This window comes from Nerophis ophidion, linkage group LG21 (assembly GCF_033978795.1).
Source record: "Nerophis ophidion isolate RoL-2023_Sa linkage group LG21, RoL_Noph_v1.0, whole genome shotgun sequence".
NCBI classification, from domain to species: Eukaryota; Metazoa; Chordata; class Actinopteri; order Syngnathiformes; family Syngnathidae; genus Nerophis; species Nerophis ophidion.
In genome coordinates this window covers 926867-954028 of record NC_084631.1, presented here as the reverse complement: position 1 = coordinate 954028, position 27162 = coordinate 926867, and the positions used below count along the sequence as shown (strand labels likewise).

At 40.3% G+C, this 27162-nt stretch overlaps 2 protein-coding genes across 4 annotated transcripts; one reads left to right on the top strand and one right to left on the bottom strand.

Moving 5' to 3' along the window:
- Positions 1–825: 825 nt before the first annotated feature.
- LOC133539554 (palmitoyl-protein thioesterase 1-like) lies at positions 826–16553 on the bottom strand. Of its 3 annotated transcripts, none has more exons than XR_009803428.1 (10): positions 16074–16553; positions 11704–11817; positions 11422–11531; positions 8568–8695; positions 4022–4092; positions 3858–3960; positions 3694–3784; positions 3529–3627; positions 1408–1508; positions 826–1331 (listed from the first exon to the last, which is right to left on the bottom strand). XR_009803428.1 is itself a non-coding variant. In XM_061881547.1 (10 exons), the coding sequence occupies exons 2-10, from the start codon at positions 11810–11812 to the stop codon at positions 1206–1208; spliced, it is 909 nt and encodes a 302-aa protein (XP_061737531.1). In that variant the 5' UTR covers positions 11813–11817; positions 16074–16546; the 3' UTR covers positions 826–1205. The 3 variants fall into 3 exon arrangements, 2 of the variants coding, with proteins under 2 accessions (XP_061737531.1, XP_061737532.1); XM_061881547.1 differs by having other exon boundaries at positions 1408–1479; positions 16074–16546; XM_061881548.1 differs by lacking the exon at positions 16074–16553 and adding an exon at positions 15990–16012 and having other exon boundaries at positions 1408–1479.
- On the top strand, positions 16134–27162 carry LOC133539553 (ras-related GTP-binding protein C-like). Its single transcript, XM_061881546.1, has 7 exons — positions 16134–16630; positions 18710–18913; positions 18981–19180; positions 22211–22325; positions 22403–22545; positions 22632–22780; positions 26645–27162. The coding sequence occupies exons 1-7, from the start codon at positions 16448–16450 to the stop codon at positions 26791–26793; spliced, it is 1143 nt and encodes a 380-aa protein (XP_061737530.1). The 5' UTR covers positions 16134–16447; the 3' UTR covers positions 26794–27162.

Genomic DNA, 27162 nt, shown 5'->3' with positions numbered 1-27162 from the left:
TATTTTGTTGAAGTATTATTCAAAAATATATATAAAAATCTCACGTACTCCTTGGCATACCTTCAAGTACCCCCACTTTAGAACCGCTGCACTACTGAATTTGGGTCTTACAGCAGCTTATGTTGATACTTATACTGCCATCTGGTGGTGTCAGAAGAGTATAACAATGGAATTTGGAAAATAAAAAGTGCATGTGACAGAGTTGTGCTATCTTGCGGGTTCCATGGACCACCAAGCAGACATTTGCTCGCAGGTGTAGACTTATTTATTTATGCAAATGAGACAAGTCTTAAGCGGATTGCTTTTCAGCCGTCCGCGCTCGCCCTGCTCGCTCCTCCGTGTAGCTTTTCAGCCGTCCCCGTCGCTTCTGTCTGCCTCCTGCTCTGCCCTCTTCCTAGTAGCATGCGCTGTTTGTTCTCTCGTTCCTTCGTTTCTCCCCCACGTTCACAGCTGCCACCCGTTTTAACAGTGCGAGAGGAGTCATCAATTGTATCCAGGTGCGCCATCCATGCACCTGATCTCGCTTGTGGCCTCGCCGCTCGCTCGCCATCTCCGCCTCCTTGCCGCCATCTTGCCTCCAGCGTGCCCCGCCTGTCTGTCAGACCGTCAGCTCCGCCTCTCTCCAGTGTAAAAATAGGAATTAGCATGTCGCTAACATGAAGTACACGTTTGTTACTTATGGACTAAGTATATCATATTAAAAGATGATTCTTAGTTTTTATTCTAATTATGGGTCCAATAAGCCCAAATAGCAAAGATAAATAAAAAGCATTTAAACAGCTTGGGCCTTAAAAGGTTTTAAGGAACGTCAAGTCAGAAGATGACTCGTTTAGAAATGTTCTTTATTGCACAAGATGTCAAGTCAACCCGTTGTTTGTAAAATGGTGGCGACTGTGGACATGAGACTGTGCTGAGCAGCAAAAGCGGAAAAGACTGTCACCATCACTTCCTCACAAATGTGCAGCCCCTCAATAGCGCCACCTGTGGTCCAACCACATATAGGTCCCCAAAACAAAGTAAACACAAAGCATGAATGGCTCCGACTATAAATGTATGCATGTTAAAATCATGTTATTGTTAAAATATTCAACATTTGTAAAACTGATTTACACAGGACAGAAGTTAACAGTAAACCTTAGAACCCATCAGCATGCGACAGATCCTCAGTGCAACAGGAAGCAATTAGCGAGAAGCCAGAGTTTTCTCTAATGTTGGAGGTAAGGCAGCAGGTTTGCGTTGAACCACTCTCTACTGAACTGCAGGTGGTCTCCTTTAGTGGCGAGGAAAACCAGCTTCCCTGCCTTGTCCATGGCGGCCAGGCCCAGGCGATCCTGCGTGACCACAAAAAACTCCCATTCAGTGTCACACATTCCACTTCCGTGTTGGGGAATACGACAAACTAAACACCTCTTTGTAAAGGACGCTCTCCTGTAGAGTCTCTGTCTCTTTGGCCTGCCCCGTTTTTAGGAAGCCGAACCACTGAGGAAAAAGGAGTGGAGGCTTGTTTTCTACAAACCCCGTTTCCATATGAGTGGGGAAATTGTGTTAGATGTAAATATAAACAGAATACAATGATTTGCAACCCATATTCAATTGAATGCACTACAAAGACAACATATTTGATGTTCAAACTCATAGACTTAATTTTTTTTCAAATAATTAACTTAGAATTTCATGGCTGCAACACGTGCCAAAGTAGTTGGGAAAGGGCATGTTCACCACTGTGTTACATCACCTTTTCTTTTAACGACACTGAAACATTTGGGAACTGAGGAAACTAATTGTTGAAGCTTTGAAAGTGGAATTCTTTCCCATTCTTGTTTTATGTAGAGCTTCAGTCCTTCAACAGTCCGGGGTCTCCGCTGTCCTATTTTACGTTTCATAATGCGCCACACATTTTCCATGGGAGACAGGTCTGGACTGCAGGCGGGCCAGGAAAGTACCCGCACTCTTTTTTTTTACGAAGCCACGCTGTTGTAACACGTGCTGAATGTGGCTTGGCATTGTCTTGCTGAAATAAGCAGGGGCGTCCATGAAAAAGACGGCGTTTAGATAAATGATAAATGGGTTGTACTTGTATAGCGCTTTTCTACCTTCAAGGTACTCAAAGCGCTTTGACACTACTTCCACATTTACCCATTCACACACACATTCACACACTGATGGAGGGAGCTGCCATGCAAGGCGCCAACCAGCAACCATCAGGAGCAAGGGTGAAGTGTCTTGCTCAGGACACAACGGACGTGACGAGGTTGGTTCTAGGTGGGATTTGAACCAGTGACCCTTGGGTTGCGCACGGCCACTCTCCCACTGCGCCACGCCGTCCCTTGGTAGCATATGTTGTTCCAAAAGCTGTATGTACCATTCAGCATTAATGGTGCCTTCACAGATGTGTAAGTTACCCATGCCTTGGGCACTAATGCACCCCCATACCATCACACATGTGTAAGTTACCCATGCCTTGGGCACTAATACACCCCCATACCATCACACATGTGTAAGTTACCCATGCCTTGGGCACTAATACACCCCCATACCATCACACATGTGTAAGTTACCCATGCCTTGGGCACTAATACACCCCCATACCATCACACATGCTGGCTTTTACACTTTGCATCCATAACAGTCTGGATGGTTCGCTTCCCCTTTGGTCCGGATGACACGATGTCGAATATTTCCAAAAACAATTTGAAATGTGGACTCGTCAGACCACAGAACACTTTTCCACTTTGCATCAGTCCATCTTAGATGATCTCGGGCCCAGAGAAGCCGGCGGCTTTTGCTTTGCATATTTGAGCTTTAACTTGCACTTACAGATGTAGTGACCAACTGTATTTAGTGACAGTGGTTTTATGAAATGTTCCTGAGCCCATGTGGTGATATCCTTTAGAGATTGATGTGGGTTTTTGATACAGTGCCCTCTCAGGGATGGAAGGTCACGGTCATTCAATGTTGGCTTCCGGCCATGCCGCTTACGTGGAGTGATTTCTCCAGATTCTCCGAACCTTTTGATGATATTATGGAGCGTAGATGTTGAAATCCCTAAATTTCTTGCAATGTCACTTTGAGAAAGGTTGTTCTTAAACTGTTTGACTATTTGCTCACGCAGTTGTGGACAAAGGGGTGTACCTCGCCCCATCCTTTCTTGTGAAAGACTGGGAAGCTGTTTTTATAGCCAATCATGGCACCCACCTGTTCCCAATTAGCCTGCACACCTGTGGGATGTTCCACATAAGTGTTTGATGAGCATTCCTCAACTTTATCAGTATTTATTGCCACCTTTCCCAACTTCTTTGTCACGTGTTGCAGGCATCAAATTCTAAAGTTAATGATTATTTGCAAAGAAAAAAAATGTTTATGAGTTTGAACATGAAATATGTTGTCTTTGTAGCATATTCAACTGAATATGGCTTGAAAAGGATTTACAAATCATTGTATTCTGTTTATATTTACATCTAACACAATTCCCCAACTCATATGGAAACGGGGTGTCTAAATCCAACATGCTGAACATTTTCACTTTACCTCAGAATCAACCGGATCGACCACCGTGTCCTGCAGAAACTTCACCATGACGAACTTGTCCAGCATCTGAAGATTCTTCTTATAGGTCTCATTGAGCACCTTTCAGAACAGGATCGTAATTCTTACATTATCTCCAAACATGTAGTCATAGGAACAAAGATTCACCCTCTCCTGGTTGATGTCAGCCAGGAAGAGACTGTGCTTCTTGTACAGGTCGTCCTTCAAAGGGTCGTGCCAGTACTGGGCCTGCACCAGGCTGAAAGATGCAACGCGGGGTTAAGTGGTTTAGCGTGAGAGGGGCTCATCATTTATTTATTGAGAGGGCTCACTGTTTTTGCACCAGGTCGCTGTACGCCTCCGTGTTCAGGGCCTTTCGGATCATGTCGCAAATGTAAGAGCTCTCTCCGGGACACCTGGGCAGCCCGTACACGCCTAAGGAGTCCACATTGAAAAGGTGTCTTTTACCATCCAAAACTGCACTCGTCTTTCAAACCTTGGTGCTGGCCGCCCACAGAGATGAGATTCTTCATAGGCGGGGAAGGACATCGCTGGGCCACGGCTCTCCTGCCAACAGAGGAAGTGGCTGACACCCTCAAACTGCAGCGTCCACAAAGCAGTTACATAAAGGCAGTGTTTTTCAACCTTTTTTGAAGCAAGGCACATTTTTTTTTGTTTAAAAAATGTGGTCTGATAGGATGCAGTGTGTCTCCCATAACAGTGTGACCTCGGACTACCTTAAAGTAACGTGTGGAGTTCCCCAGGGTTCGGTCCTTGGCCCTGCACTCTTCAGCATCTACATGCTGCCGCTAGGTGACGTCATACGCAAATACGGTGTTAGCTTTCACTGTTATGCTGATGACACCCAACTCTACATGCCCCTAAAGCTGACCAACACGCCGGATTGTAGTCAGCTGGAGGCGTGTCTTAATGAAATTAAACAATGGATGTCCGCTAACTTTTTGCAACTCAATGCCAAAAAAACGGAAATGCTGATTATCGGTCCTGCTAGACACCGACCTATATTTAATAATACAAATATATTTAATAATACAACTTTAACATTTGACAACCAAATAATAAAACAAGGCGACTCGGTAAAAAATCTGGGTATTATCTTCGACCCAACTCTCTCCTTTGAGGCACACATTAAAAGCATTATTAAAACGGCCTTCTTTCATCTCCGTAATATCGCTAAAATTGGCTCCATTTTGTCCACTAAATACCCTGAGATCATTATCCATGCATTTGTTACGTCTCGCCTCGACTACTGTAACATATTATTTTCGGGTCTCCCCATGTCTAGCATTAAAAGATTACAGTTGGTACAAAATGCTGCTGCTAGACTTTTGACAAGAACAAGAAAGTTTGATCACATTACGCCTGTACTGTATATACCTTTATATACATACATATATACCTATACTGTATATACCTTTATATACATACATATATACCTATACTGTATATACCTTTATATACATATATACATACATATATACCTATACTGTATATACCTTTATATACATACATATATACCTATACTGTATATACCTTTATATACATACATATATACCTATACTGTATATACCTTTATATACATATATACATACATATATACCTATACTGTATATACCTTTATATACATATATACATACATATATACCTATACTGTATATACCTTTATATACATACATATATACCTATACTGTATATACCTTTATATACATATATACATACATATATACCTATACTGTATATACCTTTATATACATATATACATACATATATACCTATACTGTATATACCTTTATATACATACATATATACCTATACTGTATATACCTTTATATACATATATACATACATATATACCTATACTGTATATACCTTTATATACATATATACATACATATATACCTATACTGTATATACCTTTATATACATACATATATACCTATACTGGCTCCCTGTGCACTTAAGATGTGACTTTAAGGTTTTACTACTTACGTGTAAAATACTACACGGTCTAGCTCCATCCTATCTTGCCGATTGTATTGTACCATATGTCCCGGCAAGAAATCTGCGTTCAAAGGACTCCGGCTTATTAGTGATTCCCAAAGCCCAAAAAAAGTCTGCGGGCTATAGAGCGTTTTCATTTCGGGCTCCAGTACTCTGGAATGCCCTCCCAGTAACAGTTCGAGAGGCCACCTCAGAAGAAGCATTTAAGTCTCACCTTAAAACTCAGTTGTATACTCTAGCCTTTAAATAGACTCCCTTTTTAGACCAGTTGATCTGCCGCTTCTTTTCTTTTCCTCCTATGTCCCTCTCTCCCTTGTGGAGGGGGTCTGGTCCAATCCGGTGGCCATGTACTGCTTGCCTGTGTATCGGCTGGGGACATCCCTGCGCTGCTGATCCGCCTCCGCTTGGGATGGTTTCCTGCTGGCTCCGCTGTGAACGGGACTCTCGCTGCTGTGTTGGATCCGCTTTGGACTGGACTCTCACGGCTGTGTTGGATCCATTATGGATTGAACTTTCACAGTATCATGTTAGACCCGCTCGACATCCATTGCTTTCCTCCTCTCCAAGGTTCTCATAGTCATCATTGTCACCGACGTCCCACTGGGTGTGAGTTTTCCTTGCTCTTATGTGGGCCTACCGAGGATGTGGTAGTGGTCTGTGTTGTGGTTTGTGCAGCCCTTTGAGACACTAGTGATTCAGGGCTATATAAGTAAACATTGATTGATTGATGGTAGAAAACGTTAATTGAAGCTCCACAAGGTCGTCGTGCCTTATTTTGAGTTTGTTGGTGTCTTCCTGTGTGTAGTGTTTTAGTTCTTGTCTTGTGCTGTTATTATCGTGGCCCTTCCTGTTTTGTTGGCAATTTCCTGTTGCGGTTTCATGTCTTCCTTTGAGCACTATTCCTCGCACCTGCTTTGTGTTGGCAAGCAAGGCTGTTTTAAGTTGTTGCTATCCTTCTTTGTGTGGCCATTGTTGACTGTAATGTCATGTACGGATGTACTTGGTGGACGCTGGAAGTTTTTGCCATCGTCCAACATTCTGTTTACTTTGTAGCCAGTTCAGTTTGACTTGTTTTGCATTGCCTTTTCCTTTCGTTCATTTTTGGTTTAAGTCAGGGGTCTCAAACTCAATTTACCTGGGGGCCACTGGATGCAGAAACTGGGTGAGGCTGGGCCGCAGGAAAAGATTTCTTAAAAAAATCTAACATACTTTTTAATGAATTCACCTTCTTTGAATGGCTTTCCCGCCCTAGCAACATACTTTCCATCTCTCGCTATCTTCCCGGGAAACACCCGAATATCAGTGCCCCTCCCGACAATCTCCCGGGGCAATCATTCTCCCAGTTTTCATCCGGACAACAATATTAAGGGCGTGCCGTGATGGCACTTCCTACAATAGAGGGCGGGGTTGTATATTGTAGCCTGGAAGAGTTAGGGCTGCATGGGATTCTGGGTATTTGTTCTGTTGTGTTTATGTTGTTACAGTGCGGATGGTCTCCCAAAATGTGTTTGTCATTCTTGTTTGGTGTGGAGTTTTTACATGGTTACCCTGCTGAGTTCTACACAGCACAGACACTAAGCAACGGCACATTATTTGCAGATTAGAATTATTGACTTGCAAAAAATATTTTTGGGACCAAATAGGTGAAGTTGCATAACTTCCCACGGCACACAGGACTATCTCACGCGGCACAGTGGTTGAAATACACTGCTCTAGACCAGGGGTCACCAATGCGGTGCCCGCGGGGACCAGGTCGCCCGCTGGCCTGTTCTAAAAATAGCTCAAATAGCAGCACTTACCAGTGAGCTGCCTCTATTTTTCAATTGTATTTATTTACTAGCAAGCTGGTCTCGCTTTGCTCGACATTTTTAATTCTAAGAGAGACAAAACTCAAATAGAATTTGAAAATCCAAGAAAATATTTTAAAGACTTGGTTTTAACTTGTTTAAATGAATTCATTTATTTTTTTACTTTGCTTCTTATAACTTTCAGAAAGGCAGTTTTAGAGAAAAAAAATGCAACCTTAAAAACGATTTTAGGATTTTTAAACACATATACCTTTTTACCTTTTAAATTCATTCCTTTTCTTTCCTGACAATTAAAATCAATGTTCAAATACATTTATTTTTTTATTGTAAAGAATTATAAATACATTTTAATTTAACTCTTTATTTTGGCTTATGTTTTTTCGACGAAGAATATTTGTGAAATATTTTTTCAAAATTATTATGATTAAAATTCAAAAAATGTATTGTGGCAAATCTGTGGAATCAAATTTAAATCTTATTTCAAAGTCTTTTGAATTTCTTTTAAAATGTTTGTTCTGGAAAATCTAGAAGAAATAATGATTTGTCTTTGTTAGAAATATAGCTTGGTCCAATTTGTTATATATTCTAACAAAATGCAGATTGGATTTTAACCTATTTAAAACATGTCATCAAAGATATATATTTATTGTGAGAAATCATTGAGATGATCAGTGTTTCCACAAAGATAAATATCATTAATTATTATTAATAACACAGAGTTAAAGGTAAATTGAGCAAATTGGCTATTTCTGGCAATGTATTTAAGTGTGTATCAAACTGGTAGCCCATCCATCCATCCATCCATTTTCTACCGCTTCCTCCCACTTCCAAAGACATGCACCTGGGGATAGGTTGATTGGCAACACTAAATTGGCCCTAGTGTTTGAATGTGAGTGTGAATGTTGTCTGTCTATCTGTGTTGGCTCTGCGATGAGGTGGCGACTTGTCCAGGGTGTACCCCGCCTTCCGCCCGATTGTAGCGAACTGGTAGCCCTTGGCATTAATCAGTACCCAAGAAGTAGTTCTTGTTTTCAAAAAGGTTGGTGACCCCTGCTCTAGACAGTGCAGGCACTCGACAACAGCACATTATTTACAGATTTTAACTCCTGGTTTGCAAAAAATATTATTAACCCAAATAGGTGAAAGTACATAATCTCCCACGGCACACCAGACTGTATTCCACGGCACAGTGGTTGAAAAACACTGACGTACAGAAATTGCGCCCCCTGGGAGAAGCCCATGGCGTTGTAGCCTCCCTTCAACTTTGGGTCCTGAGCGAGTTGATCGCACACCACGGACACCTGCTCGTTCACATCCATGAAAAAGCCGTTTTCGGTGTCCTGCGGAAGGAAAAAGCCACGTGAAAATGAGGATAATGTTGGGAAATGGACACAAAAAAAGCCAGGTTTCATGATGCAACATGCACCGGCTGCATTGCAAGTGTCACTTGAATAGTACACTAAAAGTTTCTTTACACACATTCTCTATACAGCTTGTCCTGATATAAACCAGGTGTAGGAGCCTAAATGCTGTTTAAATTAATTTACATTTTATGGAAGGTGCTTTATGTTTATTCAGTCAAAATGGGACTATTTACTTTATTTGCATGATAAGAAAATTGATATATTGAATGCTTAGATTAATTATATAAAGCTCACTTAAATTGTAATTATTACATTTGTCAAAATGATTTGATGACGTAACTGTTTTGAGTGCATATATGGCGGAAGGATCTGTGTGGTAAGGTGGTTTTTGGACGCAAGGTGTCATGGGTAATTGCAGTCAGGTGCGGTGGAATCGAGCCACACAGTTTTTTGACCTCACTCATACTTATTCTCATTCATACTTTTTCTAACTAGTACTGCAACAAATAATCTTTATTTTGTCATTCATTTGTTCCCACATCGTGACTGTTTTATGTTTTGAATTATTAAGATCACAAGTAAACCATACAAACCAAGAAGAACATCTGGAGTTTTGTTTTGTTGTTGCCGCAGCAAGCGGAGTGAATGTGATGGTAGAGGAGCGTCAAGCTTAAGGCTACTTTAGGAATCTACACCAGGGGTGTCCAAACTTTTTTCACTGAGGGCTGCAGATGGAAAAATGAAAGCGTGCGGGGGCCATTTTGATATTTTGTCATTTTCAAAGCAGAACAAAATGTATGTTTTGTTTTTTGTTTTTTTTTACCATTAAGGGTCCCGGGACCATAAAGGGTCTCAGTCATTAACATGTTAAAAATAAGTAAAATTATTATTATTATTGTTTATTTAACAATTACAATAAATCTCTATATCAACTTCAAGTTGATATAAAGTAATACAAAAAAGGTTTTATAGCTTTTCTGTCAAAAACTATTTCTTTTTTTTTATAGTATAACTGAAATATGCAGTATTTAGTAATTAAAGCCCTAAAAGATCAATAATGCTGGACACCATTGATTTTAATTACTTTATATTTTTTAAGAAATGACTGAAAAGAGAAATAAAATACCAATAAATATATTTGGGATCCAAACTCATAAAGTGATATGTTTTTACTAGGTTTTTCTTTTACTTTCAACACATAAGTTACAGGATCAAAATCTATTGATTTTACGTTTCAACTATTATTTTGTTTGTTTTATGCTCTTTTGTCAAAGAAAACAATGTTTTTGTATGGCAAGTACACAATATATGCAATATTTACAACACAAAACATTTTAAAGTGAAATACTTGAAGTAATTGGAGCCTTGAAAATAATGAATCACAACAGATTTGTTCCTCTTTTTTTTTGAGCAATGGCAAAAAAAGAAAAAGAAAGACAAAAGAAAAAAATCAGTCTGGATGGCAGCTTTGTGTCAACATTGCAACTTTTTCTCGTCCCCTCATTTCCCTTTTTTTAAGTGTTCTGTTTTATTTTTGCAATAGCATTTCCAGAATGTGTGGCAGGCCGGTAAACAATTAGTTGCGGGCCGCAAATGGCCCCCGGCCCGCACTTTGGAGGCCCCTGTGATAAGCAATGTTGTAAAACACCTTTACTGTATTCCTTCTTACAGTTACAACAATGTATCATTAATGAGGGAAACATGCTTAATCATGCTGCTGAGGTGATATTGCATGAAATAAATATATATACAGTACAGGCCAAAAGTTTGGAAACACCTTCCCATTTAATGCATTTTCTTTATTTTCATGACTATTTACATTGTAGATTGTCACTGAAGGCATCACAACTATGAATGAACACATGTGGAGTTATGTACTTAACAAAAAAAAGTGAAATAACTGAAAACCTGTTTTTTATTCTACTTTCTTTAAAATAGCCACCCTTTGCTCTGATTACTTTTTCGCGCACTCTTGGCATTCTCGTGATGTGTTTTCTCTTCTCATGTGTGCTTGAAGCTCATCGAGCGAATGCCAAGAGTGTGCAAAACAGTAATCAAGCAAAAGGGTGGCTATTTTGAAGAAACTAACAAACAAACCTTTTTTTGTTAAGTACATAACTCTACATGTGTTCTTTCATAGTTTAGATGCCTGCAGTGACAATCTACAATGTAAATAGTCATGAAAATAAAGAAAACGCATTGAATGAGGAGCAGGTGTGTCCAAACCTTTGGGCTGTACTGTATGTTATTTTGAAGAAATTATGTATGGATGCACATGAAGTGCACTGAGTGATTAAGTAACAAAGTATTTGGGGAAATAGTACAATGACAAAAGATAAATATTGTGCTAAAACTAATCCAATGTAAAGGCTGTCCCTTCACAATAGTCAATAATGCATCTGTTATGAAAAAATCATTTTTAAATGTATCATATAATGCAAATTATTAATAGTTTTTTAAAAATGTTTTATCTTATATCCAATAACAGATCTCTATAATAATGAATAGTATTTTCAGGACCGCACTTTGGACACACCTGTTTTTTTGGAGTGAAGAATACTATAACACACTTCTACAGTAAAAAAAAAAAGCCCTCCACTTTTGGAATTACACAAAGTGTCATGTTTACATCTGCATTTTAATTTTTTTTTTACATTTTGGATAAACTTTTTTTTAAAAGTCTTGGCCAGTGGGAATGTTACCTGCACGACATTCTTGCCGATCATCAGTGAAAGCACGTAAATGCCCGGAATCTCCTGCTCGATCATTTTCTTGATGGCGCCCAAGCTGAGTGGATTGCAACAGCTGTCGCCTGGTGGACATCAAATAAAAATGTACGTAAAAACTATGATACCAACCTTATTAAACAATATAGTTATAATGTAGTTTATTATGTGAGGGGCAACTTATGAATTCAAACCCAGATTTAGCTGCACATTGACTTCCTCACTGTATGTACAGTATGCTCAGTTTGATGCTCTCACCCATTCCATGCCACAGAACCAGAGGTACTGTCCCGTTATTAGCAGGCATGCTTGCAGCCAGTGCCACTGGGCTCACCAGGAAGAACCACAGGAGAACTACGGCCATCATGGATCCTAAAAAACAAATAATCAAAAACAGTCAAGCACGCAGTTGTTGTTTTTTCGCTTGTAAGAATGCTTTAAGCCAGGGGTCTCCAACCTTTTTTTGCACCAGGCACCAGTTTAATGTAGGCATTATTTTCAGGCACCGGCTTTCCACAGATAAATACATGTATAGCAAATAAGTGCATGAATAATGAATGCATAAAAAAAACTAACTCTAGTGGGAAACCCTGGCCTTTGCAAAAAAACTCTTCATAGACTTTTGTTTTGTACTCATTTTTTTGGCGTTAGTATCTGATGGGTTCTAGGTGATACATCACATTCAAGGACTAGAGCAAGGATGTATGATAAAGATAGAAATACTTGCCATTACTTACAATTTATTTCTGTGTATTTTCATATGCATTCATATTTTGTGCAATATCTCATATGTGGTTACGCTAATGTTAGCTTTTTTTGCTCCAAATTTTCCATGCGTAAATAGATCTGTTATTGCTTACTACTTGTTTAATAGGAATATGTGCGATAATACCAGAACTTTAACCAACTAGGCCACAGGAACGCTGTACACTATTATGTTAGATCCACTATGGACTGGACTCTCACTATTATGTTAGATCCACTATGGACTGGACTCTCACACTATTATGTTAGATCCACTATGGACTGGACTCTCACTATTATGTTAGATCCACTATGGACTGGACTCACACTATTATGTTAGATCCACTATGGACTGGACTCTCACTATTATGTTAGATCCACTATGGACTGGACTCTCACACTATTATGTTAGATCCACTATGGACTGGACTCTCACACTATTATGTTAGATCCAGTAATGACTGGACTCTCACACTATTATGTGAGATCCACTATGGACTGGACTCTCACACTACTATGTTAGATCGACTATGGACTGGACTCTCACTATTATGTTAGATCCACTATGGACTGGATTCTCACAATATTATGTTAGATCCACTATGGACTGGACTCTCACACTATTATGTGAGATCCACTATGGACTGGACTCTCACACTATTATGTTAGATCGACTATGGACTGGACTCTCACTATTATGTTGGATCCACTATGGACTGGACTCTCACTATTATGTTAGATCCACTATGGACTGGACTCTCACACTATTATGTTAGATCCACTATGGACTGGACTCTCACACTATTATGTTAGATCCACTATGGACTGGACTCTCACACTATTATGTTAGATCCACTATGGACTGGACTCTCACACTATTATGTTAGATCCACTATGGACTGGACTCTCACACTATAATGTTAGATCCACTATGGACTGGATTCTCACAATATTATGTTAGATCCACTATGGACTGGACTCTCACAATATTATGTTAGATCCACTAAGGACTGGACTCTCACACTATTATGTTAGATCCACTATGGACTGGACTCTCACACTATTATGTTAGATCCACTAAGGACTGGACTCTCACACTATTATGTTAAATCCACTAAGGAGTGGACTCTCACACTATTATGTTAGATCCACTATGGACTGGACTCTCACACCATTATGTTAGATCCACTAAGGACTGGACTCTCACACTATTATGTTAGATCCACTATGGACTGGACTCTCACTATTATGTTAGATCCACTATGGACTGGACTCTCACACTATTATGTTAGATCCACTATGGACTGGACTCTCACACTATTACACTACACATCTGTATACCCCTCCAAAGTTTTTTCTTGCCCTGATGTAGGATCTGAGCCGAGGATGTCGTTGTGGCTTGTGCAGCCCTTTGAGACACTTATGATTTAGGGCTATATAAATAAACTTAAATTGTTTGATGAATGTATTTCTTTCTTCAGCACAATTATTATATGCAACTATTTAGCACTTCTCCATCTTTAACTACTATTGTTCCTGATCTTAGGTCATCAACTTGCCGCGGACTGCAGACAGAACCTAGCTTTTGACTACAATTTGGCTCCTGTACATTTCATATGTTTATTCATTTGCATTGTCCCATGTAAGAAAGACGTAACAAATATAGCAAACGGTGACTTCCTATCAGGTGTTTTATAACACATCTATGAACGAGCTAATTGGAGCATCTGACAAAAATGCGGTCGTTTATAAATGATTTAATGTTTCTGTGTGGCCCGGTAGAAAATGCGTCATGGCCCGGTGCCCAGTGGTTGGGGACCCCTGCATTCAGCAATCAAGTGTAGTGATTACATTACTTTATCCATTTGTACACTAAGAAAAGGTTATCTGTGTTGTCACAAGGTCTTGGGAAATGTGTGCCAAGCACACATTTTGCGGCGGAGATACTGTGCAAAGACTGATAAATACTCGATAGAATGTCACGTGATTGGAAATATTAAATACATCAGTGTTTTTCAACCTTTTTTAACCGAGGCCCATTTTTTGCGTTGAAAAAATGCGGAGGCACACCACCAGCAGAAATTATTTAAAATTGAAACTCACTTAACAGTAAAATGTGGTTGTCGCAATTGTTGGATATGACCTTAAAGGTAAAGCATAAGCAAGCATGCATGACTATAGCTCTTGTCTCAAAGTAGGTGTACTGTCACCACCTGTCACATCACATCATGACTTATTTTCACTTTTTTGCTGTTATCCTGTGTGTAGTGTTTTACTTCTTGTCTTCCACTCTTATTTTGGTGGATTTTTCCCTTTTTTTGTCAGTATTTCACTGTAGCAGTTTCATGTCTTCCTTTAAGCCAGGGGTAGGGAACCTATGGTTCTAGAGCCAGATGTGGCTCTTTTGATGACTGCATCTGGCTCTCAGATAAATCTGAGCTGACATTGCTTAACACAATAAGTAATGACTAATTCCACTTGTAATCAAAGTGTTAAAAATAACGTTAAAAATATTAAACATGCTCATGCATTTGAATTCATCCATCCTTTTTTCTACCGCACTTTATTTATTATTATGGGGGGTCTTCAGACCACCAAGCACCGACATAAAGGCCTGTTTCAGGGTTACGATATTTTTTTATTTTTCAATAAGTCTCTCAGTTGCTTTCCAGCAATTGTCTTTTTCTCTTTCGTTCTCGCTCGCACTCTGGCTCCAGCTCCAACCCCGTCTCTCCTTCTGGCTGCTGCTTATAACAGAGCGACGGGTGATAAGATAACAAGGCCCAGGTGGGTTATCTACGCACCTGTTGCTGATTTTAAGGCCGGTCCTGGCACACCCCGCTTCGCTGCAGGCCCGCAGGCCACGCCCCCTCCACAGTTAGCTTCAGAATATCAATGTTATTATAAAGAATAAGAGACCTATTATACCCTAGTAATGTTGGTCTTAAAAATGCACGCGTTTAGTTGTGTTCAGTGTTTAAAAAAAATGATATGGCTCTTACGGAAATACATTTTAAAATATTCGGATTCTTGGCTTTCTCAGCCAAAAAGGTTCCCGACCCTTGCTTTAAGCGATGTTTCCCGCATCTACTTTGTTTTAGCAATCAAGAATATTTCAGTTGTTTTCATCCTGCCTTGTGGGGACATCGTTGATTGTTATGTCATGTTCGGATGTACATTGTGGACGCCGTCTTTGCTCCACAGTAAGTCTTTGCTGTCGTCCAGCATTCTGTATTTGTTTACTTTTGTAGCCCGTTCAGTATTAGTTTGGTTCTGCATAGCCTTTCCTAAGCTTCAATGTCTTTTCTTAGGGGCACCCACCATTTTTTATTTTTGGTATAAGCATTAGAAACCTACAAAGCATTTAGCTACCGGCTGCCACCTACTGATATGGAAGAGCTCTAGACAGCACCGACACTCAACAACAACACATCATTTGCAGACTATAATTACTGATTTGCAAAATAATATTTTAAACCCAAATAGGTGAAATTAGACAATCTCCCACGGCACACCAGACTGTATCTCACGGCACATAGTGTGCCGCGGCACAGTGGTTGAAAAACACCGCTATACACTACACTTTATTATGGGCCTGCTGCAATGTGACCCATGCATTACACTTTATTATGGGCCTGCTGCAATGTGACCCATGCATTACACTTTATTATGGGCCTGCTGAAACGCAAGCAGCCCATATTATTATTGCTTTGTTACCGTGCGTCAGTCACAAATACGTATTTGTGATTGACGCACGGGGAAAATTGCCAAGAAATTAAAGAAGTGCCAAATATACTTACATTTTAATAAACAAAACGATTGAAACGCAACAAATTTATATAAAAACTCGATTGTTTCGAACAGCGTGAGTCAGCAGTACTCACCGTTCTTCAAAGTCTTCCGGCATCTGACTGTCACGTGACGCGGCCGGGCCTCCACCGGCCAATCAGATAAAAGAGGCGGGACTTGGAAGGAAAGCCACAAGACTTGTGACTAGCTTCATACACCCGAACTTTAGCCCATATTTAGATAACTTTTTTTTTTTAAAACAATATAATGGCACTTTAACGCCTCGGTGTTTATTGGAGAGAAAAAGCAACCTTAAATACCACGAAGATACCGTCCGAGTTGAATGTTTACTGTCAAGTTAGCCTGCCATGCTAGCTGGTTTTAAAGAGTATCGAGAACATTCCTCAGCGGATTATTTGGCTCGTTAAACAGCAGCTTTTTTCCCCTCCAGAGGCTCATTCGACGCAGCATGTCGATACAGTTCGAGGAGCCAACGTTGTCTGGGAGCTACGATGCCGTCGGGTCCTTCCCCAAAAGTTTCGGCTACGGGCTGGAGGAAGCCGACATGATGGAGGAGAGCAGCGTGTCAGCTGACAAGCCGCGCATTCTGCTGATGGGACGTCGGCGCAGCGGGAAGTCGTCCATCCAGAAGGTCAGTCATTAGTCTTTATCGACAGTCAAACCTTGTATTTACATGAATTATGTTCGCTTTGTTACTACTAAAGCAACATATTGAGATATGTCAGCAGTTAACATGGACTCTCCTGCAATGTTCTTCGTCTGTGGTTTAAAGGCCTACTGAAATGTGATGTTCTTATTTAAACGGGGATAGCAGATCCATTCTATGTGTCATACTTCATCATTTCGCGATATTGCCATATTTTTGCTGAAAAGATTTAGTAGAGAACATCCACGATAAAGTTCGCAACTTTTGGTGCTGACAAAAAAGCCCTGCCTTTACCGGAAGTCGCAGACGATGACGTCACTAGTGTGGGGGCTCCTCACATATTCACATTGATTTTAATGGGAGCTGTCACGCCAAATTTTTTCTCCCTACAAAAACCTTCCTCTCTCCATGGTCATGATTAATACAGACGCTTTGTTAACGCTATATTATAAAAATATAATGCTATATTATAAAAATACAGACATCTTGTTAACGCTATATTTTATTAAAAAAAAATTTAAAAACACAAGCTACGGGATGACATAAGAGGAAACGTGACCTCTGAAGTAAATGTGTCATCCCATAGGTTGTGTTTGTAAATTGTTTAGAATTTTTTAAATAATATAGCGTTAACAAAACGTCTGTATTTTTATAATATAGCGTTATATTTTAATAATATAGCGTTAACAAAACGTCTGTATTAATCATGACCCTGAAAGTAAATGGGGGGGGGGTTTTGTAGGGGGGAAGAAATTTGGCGTGACAGAGCCTCCAACAAAAATAACTTGATGTTTCTGTGCAGCCTGGACCAGTGGTTGGGAACCACTGAGGTAAAGGACCATGTACGACAAAAAATGCAGAAATTAATATAAGTGTGTATATGATTAGTGTGATCATTTTTTGTGATTATTCACATTAGTTTTGACAGCCCTAGGTTTGTTATTTTTTTGCAAAAAAGTTCCACCTGTGGTTATTTACTTCAATATGATTTTAAATTTGTCAAATGTCCTTTTATGTCAGTGTAAAATCTAAATGATCCAACAAATCATAGGATTATCATCAGTGGTTTGTATGAATCATAACAAAATACATACAATAATATAAATATATTATTATTGACATCTCGGTTTTTAAACTCAGTGGCCTAGTGGTTAGAGTGTCGGCCCTGAGATCAGTAGGTCGTGAGTTCAAACCCCGGCCGAGTCATACCAAAGACTATAAAAATGGGAGCCATTACATCCCTGCTTGACACTCAGCATCAAGGGTTGGTATTGGGGGTTAAATAACCAAAAATGATTATTGGGCGCGGCCACTGCTGCTGCTCACTGCTTCCCTTACCTCCCAGGGGGTGATCAAGGGTGATGGGTCAAATGCAGAGAATAATTTGGCCACACCTAGTGTATGTGTTTGTGTGTATGACAATCATTGGTACTTTTAACTTTAACTTTAATTAAGGGTCTTTGAGCACACCACAGTTATGTGAAATGAGATGCAAATGTGAAATTTAAACATAACTTTCTCCAATGCTGCCACAGATGGATTTATTATGTTTTTGCCTTTTTTCTGTCATGCTTTGTGTGAATACCTAAAGGTGAGATTTGATGGCGTTATGATGTCAATATAGAATTAAGTGTTCGAATTTTAGGTCAGTCGCTATCCAGGTGGAACCAACAATTTCACATTTTTGATAGTGGGTCTAAGTAGTCTTAGACATTCGTAATTTGATTTAAGCAACCTTATTAATGAACTTTAACAGCTATATTGGTGTTATATAAACATTTACTTTGTCTTTTTTATAAGTTACATATTGAAATGTTTGACAGCCTTGGCGGCAGATATGATATTCTTCCTATTGTAGGTTTTTTTTTTTAATAATCTGTTCCAAAAGGTCAGACAATGGTTCTGGGGAACAACAAGAAAAGTAAAATAACAATTAAAAAAAAATAATCATGATTTTCAATGCTGAATTACTTTTTTGTCATTCCGAAATGTTTTTTAATGATGCATGAGGGCAACCTTTTCACTCTAATGATCATTGGCTATCTTTTGCCCTTTGCCGCCCAGGTGGTTTTCCACAAAATGTCCCCCAATGAGACGCTTTTCCTGGAGAGCACCAACAAGATCTACAAAGACGACATCTCTAGCAGCTCCTTCGTCAACTTCCAGATCTGGGACTTTCCCGGCCAAGTAGACTTCTGCGACCCGACGTTTGACAGCGAAATGATCTTCAACGGCACCGGCGCTTTGATCTTTGTCATCGACGCTCAGGTGAGTCGATATCAGAAGACCTCGTGTTCTGCGACTGATGAGCTTTAACGTGTGTCCTGTGCCCTAGGATGATTACATGGACGCTCTTGAAAAGTTACAGCTGACTGTGTCGAGAGCCTACAAAGTGAACCCCGATATCAACTTTGAAGTGTTCATCCATAAAGTCGACGGCTTGTCGGACGACCACAAAATCGAAACACAAAGAGACATCCATCAGAGGGCCAATGATGATCTAGCAGATGCTGGCCTTGAGAAGGTTCACCTCAGGTAAGCTCCTAAAATGGAACTGCACTTTTTTGGGAGTTTTGCCTATTGTTCACAATCATTATGTAAGACAATAAGGCGGATGTGTGTGTGTGTGTGTATGTATGTATGTATGTATATATATATATATATATATATATATTAATGCATTCTAACTCGCAAATAAAAGTCAGCTATCAGCAGAGTAAATGAGAGGCCCTCTATTCCGCCCTTAAGCCCTTTAAATAACCATCCCAAAAGCGCCATTTATATTTTGTGACTTGAATATTAACCAAGTATTAGTGATATTGTTATTAGAAAAGCTAACAGAGGCAAAGTATTTATAGTGGGGTCATATGCTTGCATGTTCGAAATAAACTTCAACTCAATGATTACACAGAGCTAATTATGTGTGCCTATGTGTTGACATCATCAGCTGGTGAGCTTTTTCCTCGCCTCAGTGCCCGTGAAAGTTTATTCTAGATTAGCCCTGGCAATTATCTTGCTCGGGGGGGCAAAATTTAGAGGAAAAAAAATGTGTCTGATATATATGATTTTTAGTAACGCTAATACAAAACGTCACAATAATGTCTGAACGTTATGACACCCATTCATCCATCCATCCATTTACTACCGCTTGTCCCTTTCGGGGTTGCGGGGGGGCGCTGGAGCCTATCTCAGCTGCATTCGGGCGGAAAGCGGTGTACATCCATTCATCCATCCATCCATTTACTACCGCTTGTCCCTTTCGGGGTTGCGGGGGGGCGCTGGAGCCTATCTCAGCTGCATTCGGGCGGAAGGCGGTATACATCCTGGACAAGTTGCCACCTTATCACAGGGCCAACACAGATAGACAACATTCACACTCACATTCACACACTAGGGCCAATTTAGTGTTGCCAATCAACCTATCCCCAGGTGCATGTCTTTGGAGGTGGGAGGAAGCCGGAGTACCGGGAGGGAACCCACGCAGTCACGGGGAGAACATGCAAACTTCACACAAAGATCCCGAGCCTGGGATTGAACTTCGTATTGTGAGACACGTGCACTAACCCCTGTTCCACCGTGATGCCTTAACGTTATGACAGACTGTCTTAAATGATGGAATGGAATTTCTCATGTTTTACTGAATGAGACACGTAGAATGTACATGAAAATGAAGAATGTTGGATTTACAATATTAACTATGAATGATAAAACACTGAAAATTGACACCATATGAACGTCACACCCCTTCTCCATCGACATATTTTCCAATCAAGCGAAACGCAAAATAATGCAACAAACACAGGACAATGACCCTAACTAAACACACGTGAGATGTGGTAAAGGAATGGCTAAATCAGGCTCAAATTAAAGTTTTAGAATGGCTTTCTCAAAGTCCTGACTTAAACGTGTGAACAATGCTGAAGAAACAAGACCATGTCAGAAAACCAACACATTTAGCTGAACTGCACCAATTTTGTCAAGAGTAGTGGTCCAAAATTTAACCAGAAGCTTGTGGATGGCTACCATAGCGCCTTATTGTGGTGAAACTTGCCAAAGGACATGTAAGCAAATATTAACATTGCTGTATGTATACTTTTGACCCAGCAGATTTGGTCACATTTTTAGTAGACCCATAATAAATTCATAAAAGAACCAAACTTCATGAATCAGTGTTTCCCCCAGAACATTCGTTTGTTAAGGTGGTGTCGCTCCGGACAGCTGGATGAGGAAGCGGCTGTGTGGATTTTTGGAAAACAGTGTAATTTGGCCATCACGCCACCATCTCATCGCTATACGGAGGGGCAATAGACTACAGACTGTGGTGAAGTAGGCCGGCTTCGTCGCATGAAGAAGCTTACAATTTTTGGTTGTTTTTTCCTCTGTATGCTGAATGGCAATATACAATATAAATCGCGATAAATATCCCGTAAAGTAAAAACAAAACAGTCCTACTTACCTGAGATACCAAGTATGTGTTTATTTTGTCTTAGTAAGTCAATATTTACTAAGTCAAAATAATGACTTAGCGAGCAAGCTGAACTGCCGCTTATATTTCTAGAACGTCAACGGGCTCATAGTGATGTTACTATTAGTTGACTGGGAGGTGTTTATTATAATTTGGGATTTGGGGAGATTGTGCTGCATTATGCTCACCTGCCAAACACCTTTCTGTTAACCCGCACCGTCTCTCCTCTCTGCCTGCCTCTGCCGTGAGCACTGACTCAATGCACTCTGAATACTCACTGCTGATTGGCTGTTTCCGCTCTGAATGCGCACTGCTGATTGGCTGTTACCGCTGTGCGTGTAACCAATCAGATGGTTGTGTGGGTGGGACAATGCTGGATGCTGCAGAGACGTACTGACAGAGGCAGAACTAAACAGAGCAGCTTGTTAAGACTTCGGTTAAGCACCAAATGATAACATAAATACATTTAATAAATACAAATAATACAACAAGAGAATTATCCTACACTTCTCTTTTGTAAAGTAAATCTGAACAGCTGATATGGGCATCTACATCAACTATATGATTTGCCTGAGAAGCTGGACAGGATGAAAAATATATCTATTTTAGGTGGTGGCTCTGTGGTTTTAAGGCAGCCGCCTTAACAACAAAGTGCTGCGGGAAAACCCTGTAAATGTTTTTTGTGACCAACAAGTATGTGGTCCAATCACTCTATCACAAAAAAAAAGAGTTGTATAAATTATTGGAAACTCAAAACAGCCATGACATTGTGTTCTTTATAAGTATTTGTCACCTGTTGTCCACAACTTTATGTGTTTGCTGTCTGGAAAGGATTTATTAGATTTACGTGGCTTCTTATTGGCAAAATAACTTAGTTTTTTCGTATGATTGAGTCTTTGTGGCGTGTACATGATCCGCTTTATTTTACATCGCAGTTTGGTTTGACTTCCGGCCCCACTGTGTTGTCAACACAAAGAAACGCTGATGAAGTTAACGATTTCCCGTACCTGCTCACTGAAATAAGCATTACGTCTTGTGTTGCCATTTAGAAAAATTGGAAATGCTACCGTTGTTAATATTACCTAACTTTTCCTCCCCAGCTTCTACCTGACCAGCATTTACGACCACTCCATATTTGAGGCCTTCAGCAAAGTGGTCCAGAAGCTCATCCCTCAGCTGCCGACGTTGGAGAACCTCCTGAACATATTCATATCCGTACGTCGCTCTTCCAACATTTCTTGTGTCTACAGGTTCTTTCTTTGTTCTTCAACGCCTGATTATTCTGTTTTCAGCACTCTGGGATTGAGAAAGCCTTCCTATTTGACGTCGTCAGCAAGATTTACATTGCCACCGACAGCTCCCCTGTGGACATGCAGTCCTACGAGCTCTGCTGCGACATGATCGACGTCGTTATTGACGTCTCCTGTATTTACGGGTGATAAGACCAACGCTTCTTATCTTCTGACTTCACCGACGCTCGCGATCTATGAGCAAATTAAAGCATTCGTCGTCCCTTCGCAGGCTGCTGGACGATGGCACCGGCTGCGCGTACGACAAGGAGTCTTTGGCCATCATCAAGCTGAACAACACCACAGTGCTTTATTTGAAAGAGGTCACCAAGTTCCTTGCTCTTGTTTGCATACTCAGAGAGGAGAGCTTTGAGAGGAAAGGTAAATGCTTGGAATGCTTTTAGCTGTCGTATTGCAAAACAGGGGTGTCCAAACCTTGCTCTTCATGGGCTGCATACTGACAACAAACTTAGACAAATTTTAATGACCCACTAGGGAAGTTTTTCCAAACAGTAGCTCAGTTACAAAGGATGGAAAGCATAAAGATGGAAAAGATAATACACACAAGGACACAAAAAGAGGGTGAAAACAAATAGTATAAAGTAGACCTAAAAATGTACCATGGTAACAATTTTTAAATATAACATATATAAAATATTTACATATCATGTACAGTACAGGCCAAAAGTTTGTATGCATCGTGTTGTGAGCGTCTTTGCTTGTGGACGGTTCTCCTGAGTCCGATATATCTGTCTTTGAGCCCGGTGTACAGGGTTTGAGCAAATTTTTATTGTCCTACACACAAATATGAATTGCTTTCCAGCAATATATTTTGGACTTTCCAGTCCAGCCTGTCTTTGCTCTTCCTCGTTCTGTGTCTGTGTATGTGTCTTTCTCTGGCTCCAACTCTAACCATCGTGTCTCGGCCCAGCTCTTGCTAATAAAGGCGATAGGTGATTAGATAACCAGTCCCAGCTGGACAATCTCCTCACCTGCCGCTGGCTTCGAGGCCGGTCCTTGCACGCCTCGCTCCGCGGAAGGCCCGTATACCACGGCCCCCTCCACATGCATCTTCTCATTTCAATGCGTTTTCTTTATTTTCATGACTATTTACATTGTAGATTGTCACTGAAGGTATCAAAACTATGACACCTGTGAAGTGAAAACCATTTCAGGTGACTACCTTTTGAAGCTCATGGCGAGAATGCCACGAGTGTGCAAAAAGTAATCAGAGCAAAGGGTGGCTATTTTGAAGGAGCTACAATATAAAACATGTTTTCAGTTTTTTCACCTTTTTTTGTTCAGTACATAACTCCACATGTGTTCATTCATAGTTTTGATGCCTTCAGTGACAATCTACAATGTAAATAGTAATGAAAATAAAGAAAACACATTGAATGAGGTGTGTCCAAACGTTTGGCCTGTTCTGTATACAGTATAGAACTATACAGTATAGTTACAAAAATGATCAATGTTACTATTATTATTATTATTATTATCGCGGATTGTTGAATGTGTTATGCTTGCACTGAAATCTTTTGAACATTTTTTTTAAAATAACTAAAATAGATGCATTTTCATGCTTTTTTTTTACCCCGTTTTTACTAATACCAATACTTCTGACTTGATATGTCATGATCATTGAATAATTTTGGGAAGTCACTTCTAGTTAGTGATATATGATTATGAAAACAGAGGAAACCTATGTTCAACAAATAAACGTTTTCATAACTAAATGCAAATATCTAAAACAATGTAATAGCAGATGCATTAGAGATGCGCGGATAGGCAATTATATCATCCGCAACCGCATCACCAAAGTCGTCATCCACTCGCCGTCCACCCAAATCAACATTTTATCAGGACCGTACCCGCCCGCTGAAATTAAGCAGAGGTCGGCCACGTTTACCACTCACAGAGCTATTTAAACCTACTTCACAGAGTAATGAAGACAATTGGAGCCGCTAACGCGACTATCCAATAGCGTTCATCCTGATGACAAGAATATGGGCGTGCTGTGAAGCCATTGCCTTAGACACCTTCAACAACAAGTACGAACGATTGTTGGTCCAGCAACATGTTGTGTGCAGCTTCCGCAATCACACGTACAAGATTGAAAGGCATACTGGGTGATACAGAGTACACTGATGGTTGTGATATAAACAACTTTAACACTTACTAATATGCGCCACGCTGTGAAGCCACACAATACAAGATTGACAAACACATTTCGGGAGAACATCCTCACAGTAACCCAACATAAACGCAACACAACAAATACCCAGAATCCTTTGTATCAGTGACAATTCCTGAATATATTTTACACCCCTGCGCCCCCAACCCCGCCCACCTTACCGACGCACGGGGGGAGGGTTTGCTGCTAGCGGGGTGTGTAAAATAGTCAGGAAGTGTCATGAATACAAAGGATTCTGGGTATTTGTTGTGTTGCGTTTATGTTGTGTTACTGTGAGGATGTTTTCCCGAAATGTGTTTGTCAATCTTGTATTGTGTGGCTTCATAGCGTGGCGCATATTACTAAGAGTGTTAAAATTGTTTATATCACAACCATTAGTGTGCTCTGTGTCACCCAGTATGCCTTGCAGTCGTGTGCGTGTTGCCGCGGAAGCCACACACAACATGATACTGGACTGACAAGCAGATCGTACATGATGTAAAAGGCGACAAAGTCAATGACTTCATAGCACGCCCTAATACTTATTATCTGGATGACTGCCGGCAGTCATTCAAGAGAATAATAGCGTCTCCTATTATCTTCTTTGCTTTTTGACACGGGTCTTAAATGGCTCTTTGAATGGCAAAGGATACCGATCCCAGAACCATGTATATAAAAAAATTTTTCCGGATGGTTCAACCGCCACCCGCCAGAATCTAATTAAAATCTATTTTTTCGTCATGTCAACCGCCCGACCCGCGGTTTATCCGTGGACTCCGCGGATGAGACCGCAAACCGCGCATCTCTAAGATGCATACAAAAAATGTCCCTTATTCTGTTCCCTACATACAATTGTTTGGAAAAAAAATCCCAATTACAAAATGACAAAAAAGCAACAATGTAAAAAAAGATAAAAAAATGTAGACACAACCACTAAAATACCTAGAATTACATGCAGATATTTGTAAAAGTAAATAATGTCAGTAGGGTAGGGAGGTTGCATAAATTCTGAGGAAAATAGAGTAATTTGTTGAACGTACAGAAGAGAAAATGCAACAAAAGTATTGTTCTTACCATGCTAGCATTGGTCTGATACCAATATCCACCATGGTATTGATATTTAGATCGATACGCCCCCTCCTATAGATCGTGTTTGTTTGTGGGAGATTTCAGGCTTGGAGGACTTGAGTCAAGCTCTGAGGTGGTTCGGGCATCTGGTCAGGATGCCACCCGAACGCCTCCCTAGGGAGGTGTTTAGGGCACGTCCAACCGGTAGGAGGCCACGGGGAAGACCCAGGACACGTTGGGTAGACTATGTCTCCCGGCTGGCCTGGGAACGCCTCAGGATCCTCTGGGAAGAGCTAGACAAAGTGGCTGGGGAGAGGAAAGTCTGGGTTTCCCTGCTTATGCTTCTGCCCCTGCGACCCGACCTCGGATAAGCGGAAGAAGATGGATGGTGTATTTTTGAAGAAAAACAGCCTGCATACTTTTGTGTATTTATTAGGGCTGTCCAAGATAGTGTTAACGCATGTGATTAATCACAAAACAATTATCCCCTTAACTCCCTCCGTTAACTGAATATTTTATTATTTTTAAATATAAAAAGTAAAAATTTTCAGTCAAAGGCTGGACTCTTTGGAGAGGGTCCAGATTGAGGCCAAGGAAAAAAAACCTCATAGCCATAACACACAAACATGTTACATAGAATCAACAAAACTTGCAACTCCAGAGAGTACACCCCGAATCGGTACAAATGTATGACAATATAGTAATAATAATAATAATATGAGTAAAATGTACAGCATGCATGTACCAGCCATCATTTTTTTTACATGTTAATGTCTGTATAATTCACTGATGTTTTTTGCAAAGCCTTAAGATATCACCCTTTGTTCAGTGGTCCTCAAATGCACCACAGCAAATTACTTTTTATTTTTATGACTCATTAATAAATCTGTTAATCGATGATCTTACGCTTGTTTGGACACCCCTGCTTTATTCTGCAGATGTCAAAACAAAGCCTCAGACAATGCAAGCTGTACCCACCGTATGTGCTCTCTCTCTCTCCGCAGGTCTCATAGAGTACAATTTCCACTGCTTCCGAAAAGCCATCTTTGAGGTGTTTGAAGTCGCCGCCTCCACTCAAGGCGCAGTCCTGAAGCGGGCGGACTCGTCCAGCAACAACCTCAAATATGGCGTGCTCAATGGAAACGGCCTGTAAATGTTAACAGTTCGGATGTGGGGAGAAATGTGCCAAACCCCAAGCATACTTGACATATTTTGGCCCGCTTATGATGCATAATCCTTGCCAGAATGCGGATATCAGATTCACTTACCTACTCAACCGGTTTGTTTTAATATTTGTGGGCCAGCTGAGTGTTTTGTATTCTTGAAATATTGATCTAAATGGGCCTCAAGCCTCGTATTTGTGTGATGTCTCCTATTAATACATGGGGAGGCTTTTTTTATTGAAATTGCTATTTTTTGGTCAGGTTTTCTTGCCCAAAAGGAATTTACAGAAACCATAATGATTTTTTTTTTTATTGTACATATTTTCTTTTAATAAAATTTTCTATTTTGATGATTAAAA